This window comes from Clarias gariepinus, chromosome 23, assembly GCF_024256425.1.
Source record: "Clarias gariepinus isolate MV-2021 ecotype Netherlands chromosome 23, CGAR_prim_01v2, whole genome shotgun sequence".
NCBI lineage: Eukaryota > Metazoa > Chordata > Actinopteri > Siluriformes > Clariidae > Clarias > Clarias gariepinus.
In genome coordinates, this window is record NC_071122.1 from 18,575,805 (window position 1) to 18,594,058 (window position 18,254).

The window sequence follows — 18,254 nt, forward strand, 5'->3', positions numbered from 1 at the left end:
GAGGCCTAGTGACATTCGGCATTCTAATTAAAGTTCAGTGAAGTTGAGGTCAAAGCTTGGGCCACTCAATTTCATATTCCCAATAGATCATATAGTGTAGTTGTTGAATCATAATTTGGAAATCATAATGTACCTTTTTTTTTAAAAAAAAAATAATAATAATGCACACTTTAAAGAAAATTTAATTTTATAGAAAATGTAATTTAATCCAAATGGTGCTTAAGATCTTTCAGGAGCTTCCATAACCTGAAAGTTATCCTGCTGGAACTGGAAATTAAATAGAGCTGATTTGCCAATGAGCTTTCCTTATATTGAGTTCGAGATCATGAACATAATAGCATCAATGGTTGAATTGTTGGAATGTTCACTCTGACTAAATGTGCAACACAGATTATATAATACTTATTATTTTGTGTGCTTTAATTAATTACAATCGATAATTCGCTTGTCATTTACTCATCACTGCAGTGTCAGTGAGTGCCCACTGTAACAGGTCACTAGGAATGACACATCTTTAAGTATCCTGTGACTCACCAGACATGTGTTAAATGAAATATGCTGCAAAGTAAAAAATAAAGCTGTGCTGATCCTTATCGATCTTTTAATCACCCAGGACTGTAATTTAGTTGATCGCCGAGGTCTGGTCTTATTTGATTACAAGTGTTTTGAGAAATTCAAATTGGTTTCTGTGGGTCACAATATTCAGAGTACTATTCATTTACTGTTGGAGAAGAGAGAAAGAGAGAGAGAGGGAGAGAGGTGGGGAACAAACAGCAAAAAAAATTGAAGTTATTTTCAGAATAGCAGATGTGACCATTTATCATAACAGGACAAACAAACAAAAAAAAAAATCAGTTGTATTGCAGTATGCAATAACCTTGTAGATTATAATCTAATTTACCCGGTCCTTTAAAGTTTAATTTCACCCTTGAGCATATAATTAGAAATATTTTTTTTTACTGCTGTGCTTCTTAACTGATATGAATAAGCTTAAATTTACCCATTATGTGACTTTCTTCTGTCTAGAAACACTCCACTGTGTATCATCTTAGCAGCATGCTTTGAACAGACGAGAAACAAAATTTACTAAGAAGGAATGTAAAGACTAAAAAGCAACACTTAACTCAAGTGGTGCGCAAAAGTGCCACACGAACAAGTCTCACTTGTTGAAAATGCCACTAAGAAAAGTATCAGAAAACTTCACCTGAATGCACATAGTACACCAATGTGGAGTAAGGTCAACGGTCAGAGCAGGAAATACCCGTCCAGGTACACTGAGACAACGACAGACAGGCACGAATTGAATCCACAAACATCATTCTCTTCCTCCCATCTCAACTCACTTCCCCAAAAGAGAAACAGTCATGAGCCGAGATTTTTTTTGTTTTGTTTTGTTTTGACAACAAAAAAAACGTCACTGAAGTGTGCTTCATTGATCATGCTGTTGTCCCAGAGAAAACAGGCAGGAAACAAAAGCTGTAACAGAAATGCCTTGGCATCTCAGAGTGTCCCAGAGAGACGGTATACAGAGTCATCCACGGAGCCAGTGGCCTGCTGCTCCTCCATCAGTCAAATTCCATAATTCCAAGGAGTTGCGATGTGATGCTGATCACACCTTGAAACACACTCCGGGAAAGGCCTACCTCATATCTGTGTGTGGTGTGTGTGTCCTGAGGGCGTGTAAGGAGGCGGCGCTGGGTTAGGCTTGATGCCTCGGCTCTTCATGTATGAAATAAATTGGTCAGGGATTTCTGCCAGGACATCTTTGGCCAGCCGAGCCATGCTTAACACATGATTACCAGTCCGGTCCATGTAGTCCCGGAACGGCACAAACTGCAAAGACCAAGAAGGGTTCGTTTATTTCATTTCTGCAATCATTTGCTAACTAAATGCAACTGTGATCAGAGTTGCACTCAAATCAGAGACTGGGTTGAATTTAAGCTGCTAATGAAATATAATTAATGAGTATAATCCCGCATGCTTAGACATTATCATTACTAATGTTCCCTGCAGAGAACAGAAAACACAAAGGAAAATGCCTCTGGGAAATTCAGAAATTCATTCGGGATCTACATTAATAATTAGAAAATGGGTTATGGTTCATGGATCATCTACCTAAAGCCTAACTAAAAAGGGCATTTGTTAAATCAGTAATGAAAAATGCTGATGAGTTAATGCTTGGTTGCATTTCATCTCTTGAAAAGAGATCAATCTAAGAGAGAAAGAGAGGGTGAAAGGAGAGAGTGTCACAGCAATTCCAAAAGATGAGCATTTAACATAACATGATTTTAACGTGAGCATAAATAAGAGTTTTAGAACTTTTTTTTCCGCTTGTTGAGTGTCACCTGAACAATGTCACGTTCTGCTAGTTTTCCTCGTGAAGAAATCCTTATGTCATCACCGTCCAACTCCACCATGGCTGAGAGGGAAAAAAAATCAAACAATGATCTTAGAATGGAAAATACAGGTAAGTGACAAATATGATGTTTCCTTATGCTAATGCTAAGCATTTTGGGTTCCTTTAGGGCAGAAATATACTTGCTGTTAACTATGTGCATACATGATGCCTCACACGACTGCCTCGTGTATGCAACATTCTTTTGGTGTGTAGCTTGTGCACATCCTCGGATATTATCGTGAGGTGCTCGCAAGATGCAATACGATGGTAAACGGATAAACGCATGTAGGTACAGTGTAGTCAACGTGCATGAAAAAAATGGTGGAAAATTTCAAGGATGCTGTACAACCAAGTCTGTAATTACCCCCTCCTTTATGATATACCTTTACTGCTGCACAGTGACAAATATGCATGTCAGTACTTAAATATCTTGAAGATTGACAATATGAAAACTAAGCTCCTCAAGTGTCACTAGGTTTGTTTTGAATTGACTGAATTCTCCAGTTTACCTCCTACTTGATACATTTAATAACACAGGTACTGTAGTATATGGGCTAGTACTGTACTGTATGTGAACAAATATGCTCACAATGTTGCAGCTTGACTAAACGAATGCATGTTTTAACAGCAAGTACATTTCCGCACTTTGATGTAGGAATCAAGAACTTGGATTTATTGTCCCTTGGGAGTTTCATGTGATCTCACGGCCGAGTGAGACCCTTTTCACAGGGTCTTTGGCTTTGTTCCGCCTGCTGAATTCTCGGCAATGTGTGGATTGATGACTAGACTCCCACCTAGGTGTAAATGAGTGTGTTTCTAGGTATGTAAGTGCACACACTTTCTTGGCATCGTAGATGTGCACAAAACATAGTTGAAATTTTCCGTGCATCTCTGCAGGCTACATTTTCCCACCAACCCTCTCTTTATCACTATGCAAATAGGGTTCAACACATATAAACCAACTGGCCAACGTTCAGCATTTTTACTTGGCAGACCCTTTTTATTATTGAGCAGAAATGCCCAATGAGATAGCAGCTGCTCGGCCTTTAGCTGGTTTGCATTAGAGTGCTAGCCTTGGCAGCAACTCTACGCTAAGAAGATTTAATGGATGATTGCTCAATTATCACAGCTTGTTGAGCTCACAGCTAATGTTGCTAGGAAGGATTATCCGTGGTTGGGACTAAATTTGGGTAGTTCTGACGTGTGCTTTAGGTTTTTAAAGAATATAAAAATGCAATACTATTTTCTCTGCATGGCAGCATCAGAGGTATATAAGACCAAGCAAGCAAATGTAACCTTAGTTTCTGCAAACACACTATACTGTATTTTTGGATTATTTTATGTTTCCTGCAATGATTTATGTTATTTTTATGATATGCAGTACAGCCAAAAGGTATTTATTTATTTATATATTTTTATTTAGAATAGAATATTATTTAACTATTATTTACAGCACACTATTATTTTGTCTGTGTCGCAGCAAGTGACATGTGATTTGTTGGTTGTGTCGCTCATGTTAAATGGAACTAACAAGTTACTTGCCCTTGTTTTCCCAGTTGACAGGTTAGGGCATGATACGATGTGACCCGGCGTGAGAGAAGCGCATGGCAGAAGTTTGTATAATGTTTTGCCATTAAGCTGAATAAAATAAATTGCTACAACTCAACTGTAGCCCGATTATTACCCACAGCCAGAAAGACAGAAGAATACTAAACAAGTCAAGAAAGTCAGGTTACACAAACATCAACACACTGAGGAAATATTTCTATGCTCCTGTCGAGTGAGTTCCTGTAGAATCTGTGCCCTCACACCATAATAAGAGACACTTTTAATAACAATTAAAATAAACACTTAGTTAGATGTGTAGTTAAAGAACTTTACTGTATATTACGAAAATTATATTGTGGATTAGAAGCTTCTGACAGGCTACTTGACATTGTTTGAGTCAACTGGAGGTGTACCTGTGAATATATTTAAGGCCTGCCTTAAACTCAGTGCCTCTTTGTTTAACATCATCAGGTTTAAAATCAAAACAAAATAGTGATGACATGAAAAAAATGCATGAATGTTCATCTGTATAAAATTAATAATATGCAAGTATACATCATGAGACCATGCAGCCATCATAACGCTTAGCAAGCCTCCTGCGGATAAACATACTTTGCGATGAAAAGTACAACTCAATCCCAGGACAACAGACAATTGACTTTGTGAAGACCCTGAAGGAAACATACAGAAGTAACTATATCCACAGTAAAACGAGTCCTATATTTACCTAATCTGAAAGCTGCTTTAGCAAGGAAGAATCCACGGCTCCAAAACCACCATAAAAAAAGCTAGACTACGGTTTGAAACTGCATATGGCGATAAAGATTTTACTTTTTGGAAAAAATGTCCTGTTATTTCTCACTCACTCATCTTCTATACCGCTTTATCCTGTATTCAGGGTCACAGGGGCCTGGAGCCTATCCCAGGAGGCTTAGGGCACGAGGCAGGGTACACCATCGCATGGCACACACACATACACGCCATTTACACAGTATAGGCAATTTAGGAATGCCAGTTAACCTAACCTACATGTCTTTGGACTGTGGGAGAAAACCCACCAAGCACGGGAAGAACATGCAAACTCCGTGCACACAGAGACGGAAATCGAACCCGGACCCTGTGGTTTCTAAAGAAACAATATTAAAATGTAACTGTTTGGCCATAATAATGATCGTTGTCTGCAGGAAAAAGAAAGAGGCTTGCAAGCCAAGGAACACCATGCCAACCGTGAAGCATGGGGGTGGCAGCATCATGATCTCAATCCAAGAGAAATTTTGTGTGCTAAACTGAAAAATCATGTTCAAGCAACGATGGCTGCAAACCTGACACAGTTATATCAGTCCTGTTGGGAGGAATGGGCTAAAATTACAGCAAGTTATTGTAAGATGATTTTGGGAGGATACCCGAAACATTTGTCCCAGTTTAAGAATTTTGAAGCAGTGCCAAAAAATACTAAGTGCATGTAAACTTCTGACACTCTGGGAATTTGAGGAAAGAAATAAAAACTAAAATAAATCTTTATCTCTGCTATTATTCTGACATTTCAGATTTTTTAAATAAAGTAGTGATCCAAACTGACCTAAGACAGGGAATGTTTACTAGGATTAAATGTCAGGATTTGAGTTTAAATCTATTTGGCTATGGTGTATATAAACCTCTGCCTTCAGCTGTTAGAATGACTGGTAACTTGAGACTTAGAGCTCATTACTGCTTTAATCCCTGCTTTCTGCTTTGGCACTTCTACTGAAAGTCATTGGCCCATATAATGACGCAGTGCACTGAAGTGTATTACTGGCATTGTGTACAGCACTTCTTGTCCACATGAACATGGAAAAAAAAATCATTCCATCTCTGTTTGAAATCCACATCACTATTCTTGGCCCAGACTTTGTACAGGGTCTCAGTGGGATAGAAAAGCGTGGGAGGTTTAGGCTTATTATTTGACCACAGCGTCTAACTCCAGCCACTTCTTTGACCACGAATGGCAGATGTGACAACTTGTGCCCATTTACTGGAGGTAGTATGTTAATTACAGCACACTTAGTGATTAGACTGTGCTCCTTTAATCAATGCTCCCCATGACCCATCTTCCCTGCATTAGCACTGATCAAGGAAATGAGTTGGTAATTGCTTTCAGAGCATCTGTCTGGATAATTGCAAAGAGGTAGCAGTGCTTACCTGTGTTTTTAAAAATTCAATCACAGTGTTATTGATGTGTTTTCTAATAATTAACTTGGGTGAGGCAAAGGGGGATGCTCTTGTAAACAAGTAAGAAGTAAAGACATACACCCAGACAATATTCTCCTTTGCTTACAGCGGTTAAGAGCTTGTTTAAAAAAAATGATGATAGAAGAAATTTTGTATACTTACCATCAAACTCTGCTTGTCCCACTCCAACAATGATGATTGACATGGGAAGCTTGGCTCCCTGCAGGAATAAAGGATATTTACTTAACTCAGGGCAACAACATTCAGTTTTCCTGTTATGCAAGAACAATTACTTTAAAATTTTGATATAAAATATATTGCCAAAATATTCGCACACCTGCCATGCAACATGCCTTGAGTAACATCCAATTCTTAATCCATAGGGTTTAATATGATGTTGGCCTTTGCAGCTATAACAGCTTCAGCTCTGCTGGGAAGCCTTTCCACAAGGTTTAGGAGTGTGTTTATGGGGATTTTTGACCATTCATCCAAAAGCGCATTTGTGTGGTCAAATACTGATGTTGGATGAGAAAGCCTGGCTCACAGTCTCCACTTTAATTCATCCCAAAGGTGTTCTATCAGGTTGAGGTCAGGACTCTGTGCAGGCCAGTCAAGTTTTTCCACACCAAACTTACTCATCCATGTCTTTTTGGACCTTGCTGTGTACACTGGTGTGCAGTCATGTCTGAACTGGTGTGGGGTTGTTCTTTAGGAGTTGGGCACTGCCCCTTTACTTCCAGTGAGAGGAACTTTTAATGCTTCACCATACCAAGACATTCTGGACAATTTCATGCTCCAGACTTTGTAGGAACAGTTTGGGGATGGCCCCTTACTGTTCCAACATGACTGCGCACCAGTGCACAAAGCAAGGTCCATAAAGACATCGATAAGCGATCTTGGTGACTGGCCTGCACGAGTCTTGACCTCAACCCTAGAGAACACCTTTGGGATAAATTAGAGTGGATACTATAAGCCAGGCCTTCTCATCCAACATCAGTATCTGACCATACAAATGCTGGAATCTGGAAGAATGGTCAGAAATTCCCCAAAACACACTCCTAAACAGGGGTTTAAGCTGCAAAGGGTGTGCCAACATCATATCAACCCCTATGGATTAAGAATTAAATGTTAAACAAGTTAATATGCATGTGAAGGCAAGTGAATGAATACTGTCAGCAATATAGTGTATCTTTAGGTCTTAATTCCAGCAAATTCTAGTCTCAAATGATTGTAGGGGATAGATGTTCTATTTAGGGTGTTCACTTCTACCTACTGGGATGGTTCTAAGAGGGGGCTAGAAGACCAGGAAAACCCAAAAGAAAGGCATTGAGAAAGAGTGAGAACATGCACAACTACTGTAGAAGTAACCTCATGATCATACTCATGATTCTGGAGCAGTAAAGTCACAATATTTACTTATTGTACAGATTATGAAAAGTTTGCACCACTCCGGTCACGCTTAGATCAGGTTTAGAGTGCGTGTCTACAGGATACATTTTAATTCTAATTGGACTATAATTCTTATTATTAGATGACTATTAGAGTCTATATAAATTAGTTTGTTTGATTTCCAGTTTAAGCCAAGGAACATCCCCTGTAGGCTTGAACAAAGCAACTGTGTACAAAAGAGTAGACAATGTCTCCTGGTTAATTATGGTGAAAGTTAATCAACTAAAATGTTATTTGTTTATTCAGTATTACACATCCAAGAGAAAAGATATAGTCATAAGAATCAGATGTTCCTGTTAAACCAGGGATGGCATCTCTTGGACTGACTCTTATGTTTGTGAATCAGAATGGAATTGACCTTGTAGAATGTTACAGGCAGTTATGCACCATATTTCAGAAGGGAGTAAATTGTCTATAAAACACCCCTGAGAGAAAAGTCATTATTCAGGACACACATGAGGGCATTTAATGAAACAAACCGTTATTCTTAGTCTACCAAAGAAAAGTATGGCCATGGGTTAGAGAATGTCCAAAACGTCTATAGGAGGCTGTAATAAAACAGCATTTTGTAAACACACCCTGCCTTAATAAGTAGGTTTGTTCTGTCAAGCATGTTTTTTTGGAATGCCTTGTTACATTTGGTCATTTGGTGCAGGTTATCTGCAGAGAATTCTAGAATGGGAAAAGAGGGCGGGGGAGGCGGGGCCAGTATGATCACCACGACACCCGTTACCTGCAACCCGCCAAGCTACTCTCATTCTGGGTGTCCTAAATAGGACCAGATGATTGCACCGGGGATGGGATCAGTCAGCTTATTTATATACCATCTGTACAGGGATCCATATTGTACGTTTATAACAAATGTATTAATAACCAATTATATCATACAAAGCCCTTTTTTTTTTGTTCGGAGCCTGTCTAGGTTGGCACTGGTTATAGACAGCAGTTCCACTTCCGAGATATATTTGGAAAGATGGCTGTCATCTATGACTGCCTAATTGGCCAAATGTGAATGTCGCATTGCATCTGTTGCACACAAGAAATGCAGTCTCACAATTTTCATTAGAACAGAAGCTTCGTGAAAATTTCGAAACGTTGCAGACAATGTCAGAAAGTTTTATAGTAATTCAGTACATGACATGCTTAATTCCCACCCTGTGAAGCAACTTGATAGGTACTGTATGTTGCATTTCTGTACCTAATGTAATTATACAAAATAAGTAATATAATTCCAGAATGATAATGTTTTATACAACAATCAGGGCTCGCGTTGCAGATGTGACTCGAGAAGCTCGGTTTTGTTTTCCATCTGTTTTTTTTTTTTCTGAAAATATATCAGAAAAAATGACAGAGAAGGTGAAATCTCTTTCTTCTGCAATCTCGGATGATCCGTATACGACAGGGCTTTGTGACAGTCTTGTGTTATGGGTGCGTGTCAGAAGCTCCATAGATAATTGAGCCCCCGTTGCCCCATTTGTGCCATCATATCCCGCTTTGAATGACGGTACAGATCCAACATAATGAGAAAGCAAAACTGACTGTCGGTTCACAATAGCCGCCTTGACAGCACCCAAGAATTAGTGTTTCAGTAGCATGTAGCCATGCGTATTCGCACAACACAAGCAAAACAAAAAAAGAATCCGGAAGCATGCCATATTGCCACGTAAACTGTCAATCACAAAATCCTTTCGTTATATCATTAAATACCGACAGATTTCCTTAAGGCCGATAGGTTAAAGAATGTTCATAGTATCCAACTTTATGGCGAGAGGCTTCAATCTCCCTTTCGCTGCATTATTCATATTCATGTAATTAAAAATAAAACACACTGAGAAGACTGTCACTGAGTGTCCTAAATGACAGCTTGGGCCTGAACTAATGACATACTTGACTAATAAAAGAGAGAGAAGAGATGTTTGTAGGCGAGAACAGGAGACAGTCTTTCATAACTTCACACAGACGCTTAAGTCGTTTCCAATTATGCTTTTCGTCAGTCACTGACTGAGTGGGTGGTTCAGTGTGGCAAAGGCCTGTCTAGTTGAGTACCTTGCCCACCATGGTGACTATAACACATAATTGCCTGAAACCGATGGATGTTTCCACATTTAACCGAAGATCTACCTGAATGTGTAATGTTATACAGTACAGTATGTGACAATGATCAGTCATAAAAGGCAGTCTTTAGGTTCCCCTTCTGCACATCCGGGAGCTCTGACCCCATGGAACCTTTAAAGAACTAGACTGTGGAAGGAAACCGGCGTTCCCGGAGGAAACCCACCAATCATGGGGAGGTGCAAGACAACAGTGCAACCACTTAATTCAATTCTATTCAATTCTATTTTATTTGTATAGCTTCTTTAACAGTAGTCTCAAAGCGGCTTTACAGAATTAAAACCTATGAAAATAATTTCGAAAACTATGGAAAAATGTACAGAATATGTTTATTAGTTTATCCCTGATGAGCAGATCGAGGGTAATGGTGGCGCGGAAAAACTCCCTGAGATGAAAATCATAGCCAGCTTTGACTTTTTTAAGCAGGTTGTGCAATACTGGATTTTCTGTGGGATCAGACCAGACAGGCTAGCATTTGGTTCAAAAGAGCATATATGAGCCTTGGGTGCCCATGATCCTCGCACCAGTTTACTGGTATGTAATTAATAATCACTGTTCTTCAATTCACCAAGTGGTGGTGTTATAGTTTTGGCTAATCAGTGTATATCAAATAATTTCCACCTATCGCGTAATAGCTTAGGCAATTTTTTTCCATCAAGTACCTGCTGAAAACTGCTACTATATGAAATACAAAAGCCCATTGGTGACCTCCTTTTAAAATGTTGGTCAGAGAGTAGCTTACGATAACTGCATTTCTTATAAATGATAACGCAGTTCTCTACACTAATCCCAGAACCTAAATGGCAGAAATAGGTCAGCAGGCCTGCAAAATGATCCCTCAGGACATGGTACAAGCACAGCACACACCTCCTTTAACATGCTGCTATGTGAGCTATTGAACTACTCTATCTGGGTTTGTTATCTGATGTGCAATGCTAATTTCCAACCTCAAATAGTGCTCCATTTTCGGGCACAGTTCCAGCACCAGCAGATATCTGTCATGGTTCGAGCTTGAAAGCGAAGTGAAAAAGTGAAAAAAATCAGTTTGGGGCTTTAGCTATGGTTTTCAGTTCTGACACCTTCATGTGAACACTCAGTGGGAGTCTGGATATTTTCGGCAGTGCGGAATTTTAAATGGTGCACTTGCAAACTGGACTAATCATAGTTTTAAAAAATATATCATTATGCTTATTTTACTCATTTAAATCTGACCTACTTTGCTCTATTATTAATATCTGTACTAGTATTTTTTTTTCTTGACTATATTTTACATCTCGCATTCGGCCCAGTTCCTCATTAAAGCACCAACACCTTTAATTAAAAGAAAAGAAACAGCTTGTGCTGTAAAAGTACATGATCATGCCTTAAGTAAATAAATGCAAACATTTTCATTCAATGTTTAAAAAAAGATGATACACTCTGTAGTGGTAGGCATCCGTCGACTCCTGATGTGGAGGCCAGCCACTTGAGACACAGCAGCAGGCAAGATCTTAAAAGGAAGGTGTGGCTGTTCTAATGCTTCCATTAACAGTCGCAAATTCCCTTTAAATCCAGTCTGCTGGGAATCAGGCCTTGGTGATGCCCAGATGACGGTGATGTTCCACTGCTACCATTTTAGCTGGAGAAACAAGCTGAGCACTTACCTGAATATAATGTCTGAAGCTCATTAAGACAACAGCAAAAATAAACAGTGAGCATACATGTAGGGAGTGGATTTTGTGTATTTATGGTTAAATTTGGGTTAAAATAGTCTTGGGCTATGCATATAGTGATGTTTTTTAGGGGAATGCTATCCACACAAACAGCGTTTTAGGTCATGGGAAACTTTTTTAATAAGTCCCTGGTAGAGAAATTTTACCAAGTGTTCTATAAAGACTTGTATTGACTTGTAAGACTTGTAAATTTACCATGTTTGGTCATTTTTAACATTTATTTCACTGTTTTATTTTTTACAAAATTTTGTATACACTACAGTACTTCTGAAATTACCACTCCAGCAGTGTCCAACTGTGAATGTGGATACTCTTAGATACCCATGCAAACTTTAAAAAGTACGTCCACCTGATCATCTGGATTTTTTTTTTATATTTGGTAATTGGTGTGCAAATTGGTATTTTCCTGCATTTCACCTTTTATATGCATCCTCTTAAAGTTTTCTCATGAGGTATTTTATGACATACAAGAGTTAATGAAATAAAAACTTTGCAAATGAAAGAGTCAAAATTAGAACTATTGTTTAAAAAAGGAATTTAGACATTTTATAGATGTTAGATGTCTGGGTTTTTTTTTAAGGGGCTGGCGAGCAGATGTGAATGTTTTCAAGTCAATTTTCCATTTTCATGTGGATGGAGCTATTTTCAAAAAACATTTCATGAAAACAAATTTGAACAAAATGAGCTTTTTGAACAGCACATCTTTAAAAGTTATTAAAGTTTTGCTGGAAATCGTTTCAAGTAATGTGGTTAATCATTGCTTGTACAGTACAAGGAAAAATCACATCTTCCTGTGAATATGCACTGCTTGGCCAAAAAAACTCACTATTTCACAAAGGTAAAATTATTGGTCTTCATCAAGCAAAAAAAAAAAAAAAAAAGTTGATGACCTGAACAAGCAGGCTATCCCATCAATGAATTATATCTTTTTTTTTTAACACAAACTGTAAACATGTGGGTTTGGGAGCATAAGCAATCATTTTCACACATGAATGTTAGCAAAACTAAAGGCCTAAGACTGTACTAGAATGAAAATACTAGAATAAAATACTAGCACATGTGACACTCATTTTGTTCATTTTTTATTTTTTGGCCAGACAGTGCAGATTGTTCTTGGGCAATTATGGTCGCATAAAATACTTCTGTTGGTAGGTACTATAGATTAAAAAGCAGTTTTTTAAGATAAAAGAAAAACAAGCCGCACACTTGATTTGAGCATAATATGGATATTTGCCATATTACCACAATGTTTAAAAAGTCCTTAATAGTTACAAGAAAAAAATAAATTAAAACTTAAAAGGTCATATTACTTCCATATTTGCGCTCATATCATGTATAAATAGCTACATTTAATAGGAGCCTAAGGGGTTTCATAACGAAGTTAAAGATATTTTTAAATGAATTTTATTAATGTCAAAAATCCTACATCAATGCAATAATATATCATAATGAGTAAAGCCACCTTTTTTTTTTCCTGTGGTCTGTACTCACATTCACAATGGCCTCTTTGGTCTGGGACATGTCTGATATGACTCCATCTGTGATGATAAGAAGGACAAAGTACTGTGATCCGTCCTGGACAGCTGCCGCATACCTTCATACAAAGAAAATAAAGAGAAGAGGGAAAAAGAAAAAGGTCAGGTTTGTCCATTATGCTGGTCATATACTGCAGTCTAGCTGCTATTGCACACTATTGCTTTAAGTATGGTAACATCTCATGATTCATAAAAAAAAGCTGTTTATTTTTTATTATTATTCATTTTATTCCGGATATTCCAGCTCTTTAGCTAGATTTCACCTTCTGCTTTGTGCGTTTTAACAAACCATCATAGAATGCAAATGACTTGTAGGAATTATAAGGATCTCCACCATCCATGTGAGACTCTAAAAATAATCCTGCTCTGTGGGTGTATTTGCTTAAGAATAACCATGCTCCGTGGGTATGTGTGTCTCGCAGCGCCAGGCTTCTGGGTGGCACGTCATGCATTAATTAAGGAAGTCTAATTCAAGCTTATCAAGATGGCTTTTTTAATTACAGCACAGAGACCTCATAGTTAGAATGAAGATTTGCTCGCATGATGCCAGCGGAATGAGAGGAGGGCGTGGAGAGGCTTCAGACAATTATTTATGCCTTTCTGCTTTAATGGATACACACATGGTTTTCTGTTCGGTGGTCACGCTAACGTGCATGGAATCAAATTACAAGAAGTAAAGTAGACATGAGTTGCCACAGCTAAAACACCTGTATGCTAATGCAACAGGGACTGCTTTCGGAATGAACACAATAAATGTAGCTGACCGGTTTGCAGTAGTTATTTCTAAATGTGTTTATGTTGGTCATAATTTTTTATTTGTGTTTACAGATATTTCATGTACACTTATTCAAAAAGTGCAAAACCTTATTCGAACCCTTAAATGTGAGGTGGTTTCATGCACTGAGCATGATTCCAAGGTATCGTGCTTGTCAGCAAGAACAGTAAAAACATCATACAGTGTGAAGAATGCGTGCGAGACAGGTTAAGTGTAGTCTATGATGGAATGTCACAGGCCGAGAAATCACAAAAGGAAGCTTGTGAAAGCATTTCAAACACCTTCTTCTACTATTGTGATCTTGTGATATGGTAGTCAAGTACGGAGAAGCCTTGTTTACTCTGATACAAGATATCAGATGGCTTTGAAAGCACAGCACAGGTGACTGAATAATAAAATAATGAGTTGTTCTTTTACTCATGCATTGATTAAACACATCAAACCAGCTTAGCTGACTGTCTAACGTATTTTTCCTTTTAATAAAACCGTCATTTTAATAATGCAAAAGCCATTAGAGATTAGCTATCAAAGATGCAGTTCGTTTCTATCGAAAAACACACTTAGATACATGAAACTTAAAGCAATTTAAAACTATCTGCTGTGCTATGATGTTAACTCTAAAGGTATACTTAAGCAATATCACACTGGAGGTCATGCTGTTATGTTGGATATCAGCACGGCTATGAGTGATGAGTGACGAAGACATCAGAGCCGTGCTGATATTAATCAGGTCCGATATCATACAGCAGTTCCACAACACCAATTATTATCAACTGTCTGTCTGTGTTAAGACGGTGGACTACTGATTGTAAGGTTTTAAGTACAAACCCCAACACCACCAAGTGGTGGGAAAGATGGCGGAGAAAGGGGGTGGCTGGACAGGTGCTGCTGTACCTTTCCTAAAACAAACTGGGAGACCGCCATATGATTCATTTGCAAATGGAACTTCTGCATTTCGGACCTCACGTATAGTCAAACATACTAATACAGAGAATTCATTACGACTCTGGGTAACTGTGTTGTTTCTCCTACTGACACAACTGTGGGGAAATCGGTCTGCCGCACGTGAACGAGAACGCCACATTCTGTTGCAGGCCACGATGTTTGCAGACATAGCCGTGCCAATGCCACTCGCTTCTTGGTGTCAATACACCATATATTCAAACATTTTAAATGACGGGCGAGCATGTACTCCTAGCGCGCTGCGTGAGCGGCACTACTTTCAAGCAACGATGCCAGCAAGTCGGACGCGAGGATATTCTTTTCTTTTCTGCATGGTTCTGCTTTTATGTGGGGATATTCATCAAAACCCTGGGCCTGTGAATTATCAAGATTGTGTAAACGCTCTACAATCAGCTGTTCCTAATTACGGGGTGAAAACGCCGCGGATCCACACTCAAGGTTCTAGCATGGGAAAACGAGGTAACACCCTAATAAATTCTGCTCCGAACTCTATTCCTGACAAAATATTAACATCTGTGATTCATGCTAAGTCAGTATCAACTGCAAATACTACCGTTTTACTTAAACAGCAGCAAATAAAACTGTTTCAGACTGTGAATCACGCGAGTGTGCTGTGGAACTTAAAAACAAAGCCGAAAGGCATTTTCGGGGGACATCTAAACATTCGCAGCATTGTGTCAAAGACTGAGCAGATTGAACATTTGTTAACGGACTCAAATCTTGATTATCTCTGTTTAACGGAAACTTGGCTAACTCCAACTATCCCCTCATCTATAGTGAAAGTGCCAGGATACACTTTGTATAGACGTGATAGAAATAAGGGTAAAGGCGGCGGTGTGCTGATTTATGTAAAAGATCATATCCAAAGTAAACAATTGGATATTGCCAACTGTAACCTGGAGTGTGTGGGGATTACCATTACATTATCCCCTCAAATGTCTTTCTGTGTATTAGCAATTTATCGACCTCCTAAAGCTACTAATGAATTTTTTATTTCTCTTGGTAATGTATTGAAACAATATGATGGAAAGGAAGTCATTCTTTTAGGTGACTTTAATTTAAATTGGTGTGAGAAATCATGTAGAAAAAAATTCAAAGAAATAACAAAACCTTTCCAAATGACACAACTATTAAGTAAACCGACTCGTATAACAAGATCTTCTCAAACCTTAATAGATTTAATACTGACAAATAAACCTGAGAGAATAGTTAAAACTTATAATTTAATCACAGGTATGTCTGACCACAATTTAATTCTAGTAGCTAGAAAATTGACAAAAGCAAGGTGCAACAATGAAAATTCACTAAATAGTAAAATGTGTATCACTTTTATTCCAAAGAAAGATTTACACCTAGTTGAAAAAGATTTAAAACAAACAAAGTGGGCAGACATCCTGGTGAAAAAATCTTGTGAACAGGGCTGTCAAGATCTTATGTTGACTGTAAATGACATCTTAAATAAATATACAAAAAATAAGCAAAGAAAGCAACATGAAAAACGAAATTTGCCATGGTTTAATACAACTATTTGGGATATGATGAAAAAGCGAGATGAGGCGCTAAAAATTTTTTTAAAATCTGGACTAACAACGGATCGATTCGTCTTTACAAGTCAAAGAAATAAAGTTATAGCTGAGATTAGAAAGGCCAAAGCTAGTTTTTTTCTAGAAATTATTAAAAATGCACAAGGAAATAGTAGAATAATATGGAAAACTATTGATAAATTAATTGGAAAAGAAAAGTCAAAGTGTGAGAATATCCGTCTCAAAATTAATGGAAAATTTATTGATGACTCTTTTGCAATAGCAACCAATTTTAATGAATATTTTTTAAACATTGTCCAAAAAATGGCTCAGAATTTTTAAAATGTTCATCCCCCTTTCATAATTAGTGGCAACTCAGATTTTAACCTTAGTCCAATAACTACAACTAAAGTCGAAAAAATAATTGCTGCGTTAAATAGCAGCAAAGCAAAAGATATTTATGGACTTGATACTTCTTTTCTTAAACAATATAGGGACATCTTCTCTGATCCGGTGACAACAATAATAAATCAATCAATTAGTGAGGGAATTTTCCCAGCAGCTTTAAAACCTGCGATTGTCACCCCTATATTTAAGTTTGGTGACAAACAAGAAATGAACAATTATCGTCCAATAAGCATCCTTCCAGCAGTATCAAAAGTGCTCGAGAAGACGGTGGCGGAGCAACTTATTTTCCACTTTGACTCACAAGAGCTCTTAAATCCAATGCAATTTGGTTTTAGACGGAAGTATTCAACAGACTCTGCCTGTTGCTACTTCCTGGAAACTGTCAGGGCATATGTGGATCAGGGAAGGGTGGTGGGAGCGGTCTTCCTTGATCTGTGTAAAGCTTTTGACACAGTCAATTATCAAATACTCTACAGTAAATTAAATCAATATAGTCTCTCTGAGCACACCCAAAAATGGATAAGATCTTATCTGAGTGACCGAAAACAGTGTGTACGAGTAAATAACATTCAATCTGCGTTCAGAGCCACCTCAATGGGAGTGCCGCAAGGGTCTATTTTGGGACCCTTGCTTTTTAGCATCTATATAAATGACCTCCCTACAGTGTGCTCTGACGTTGACGTGATTATGTACGCCGATGATACGGTTATCTTTACTTTTGGGGAAAACGAGCTGGAGGTTGCTGATAAATTATCAAAAGAGATGGAAAAAGTTGCAGAATGGTTGCAGATGTCATGTCTTACTTTAAATGTTGATAAAACAGTTTCAATGTTATTTTCAAATAAACATAAATTACAACAAACTCTAGAAATTCAAGTAAATGGACAAAAAATTAAAAATGTAAACGAAATAAAATATTTAGGTCTAATACTTGATTCGAACCTTGGTTTTAAAAGTCATATAAAAAACCTTGGTAATAAAGTGAAATTTAATTTGATGAATTATAAACATATTAGAAATTCATTAAGTACAGAGGCGTCAAATACCTATCTTAACACTATGATTGTTCCACATTTTTTGTATTGCATGTCTAGTTGGTCTCAGGCGTGTAAAACATCGTTAAAACCACTTGAATCATTATATAAAAGGGCCATAAAAATTCATGATAAAAAATCTCGATTATATCATCATTGTAAAGTACAAAGTAAATATAATTTTTTAAGCTTTGAAAATCTTATTAAATATAATCAAATTTCTGCTTTGTTTAAAATAATCCATAACATTGCTGCTCCCCCTTTGAAAAAATTTTTCACACTAAATTCGGAGAGAATTTATAGAATTACACGGTCGACAGTTAGAGGAGAGTGCAGTGTTACAAGATGCAAAACTGCATATGGTCAACAATCTTTCTCCTATAAAGCAGTGAGCCTTTGGAATACTCTTCCAAATGAAATTATTTCATGCACAAATTATTGTACTTTTACACGCCTGACCAAACAGTGGTTATTATCAAAGCAAATTTGTATGCACTAAATGATTGTGATATGAATGCTGTAAATTGTGAGTGAGTGAATTGAATGATGATAGAAAGTGCTTTTATGAGTTTCTATGTATTTTTTTGTA

General features: G+C 37.6%; 1 protein-coding gene across 1 annotated transcript in view; it reads right to left on the reverse strand.

Annotated features, from left to right (window-relative positions):
• Positions 1–1,537: 1,537 nt before the first annotated feature.
• The window catches only part of LOC128511482 (copine-8-like), a 38,887-nt gene continuing 22,170 nt past the window's right edge, over positions 1,538–18,254 (reverse strand). The window contains exons 8-11 of the mRNA XM_053484365.1: positions 12,919–13,021; positions 6,317–6,374; positions 2,346–2,419; positions 1,538–1,833 (exon numbers count right to left, since the gene is read on the reverse strand). Of these exons, the coding sequence (XP_053340340.1) occupies positions 1,645–1,833; positions 2,346–2,419; positions 6,317–6,374; positions 12,919–13,021 (424 nt within the window). The 3' untranslated portion in view covers positions 1,538–1,644. The remainder of the gene's footprint in view (positions 1,834–2,345; positions 2,420–6,316; positions 6,375–12,918; positions 13,022–18,254) is intronic.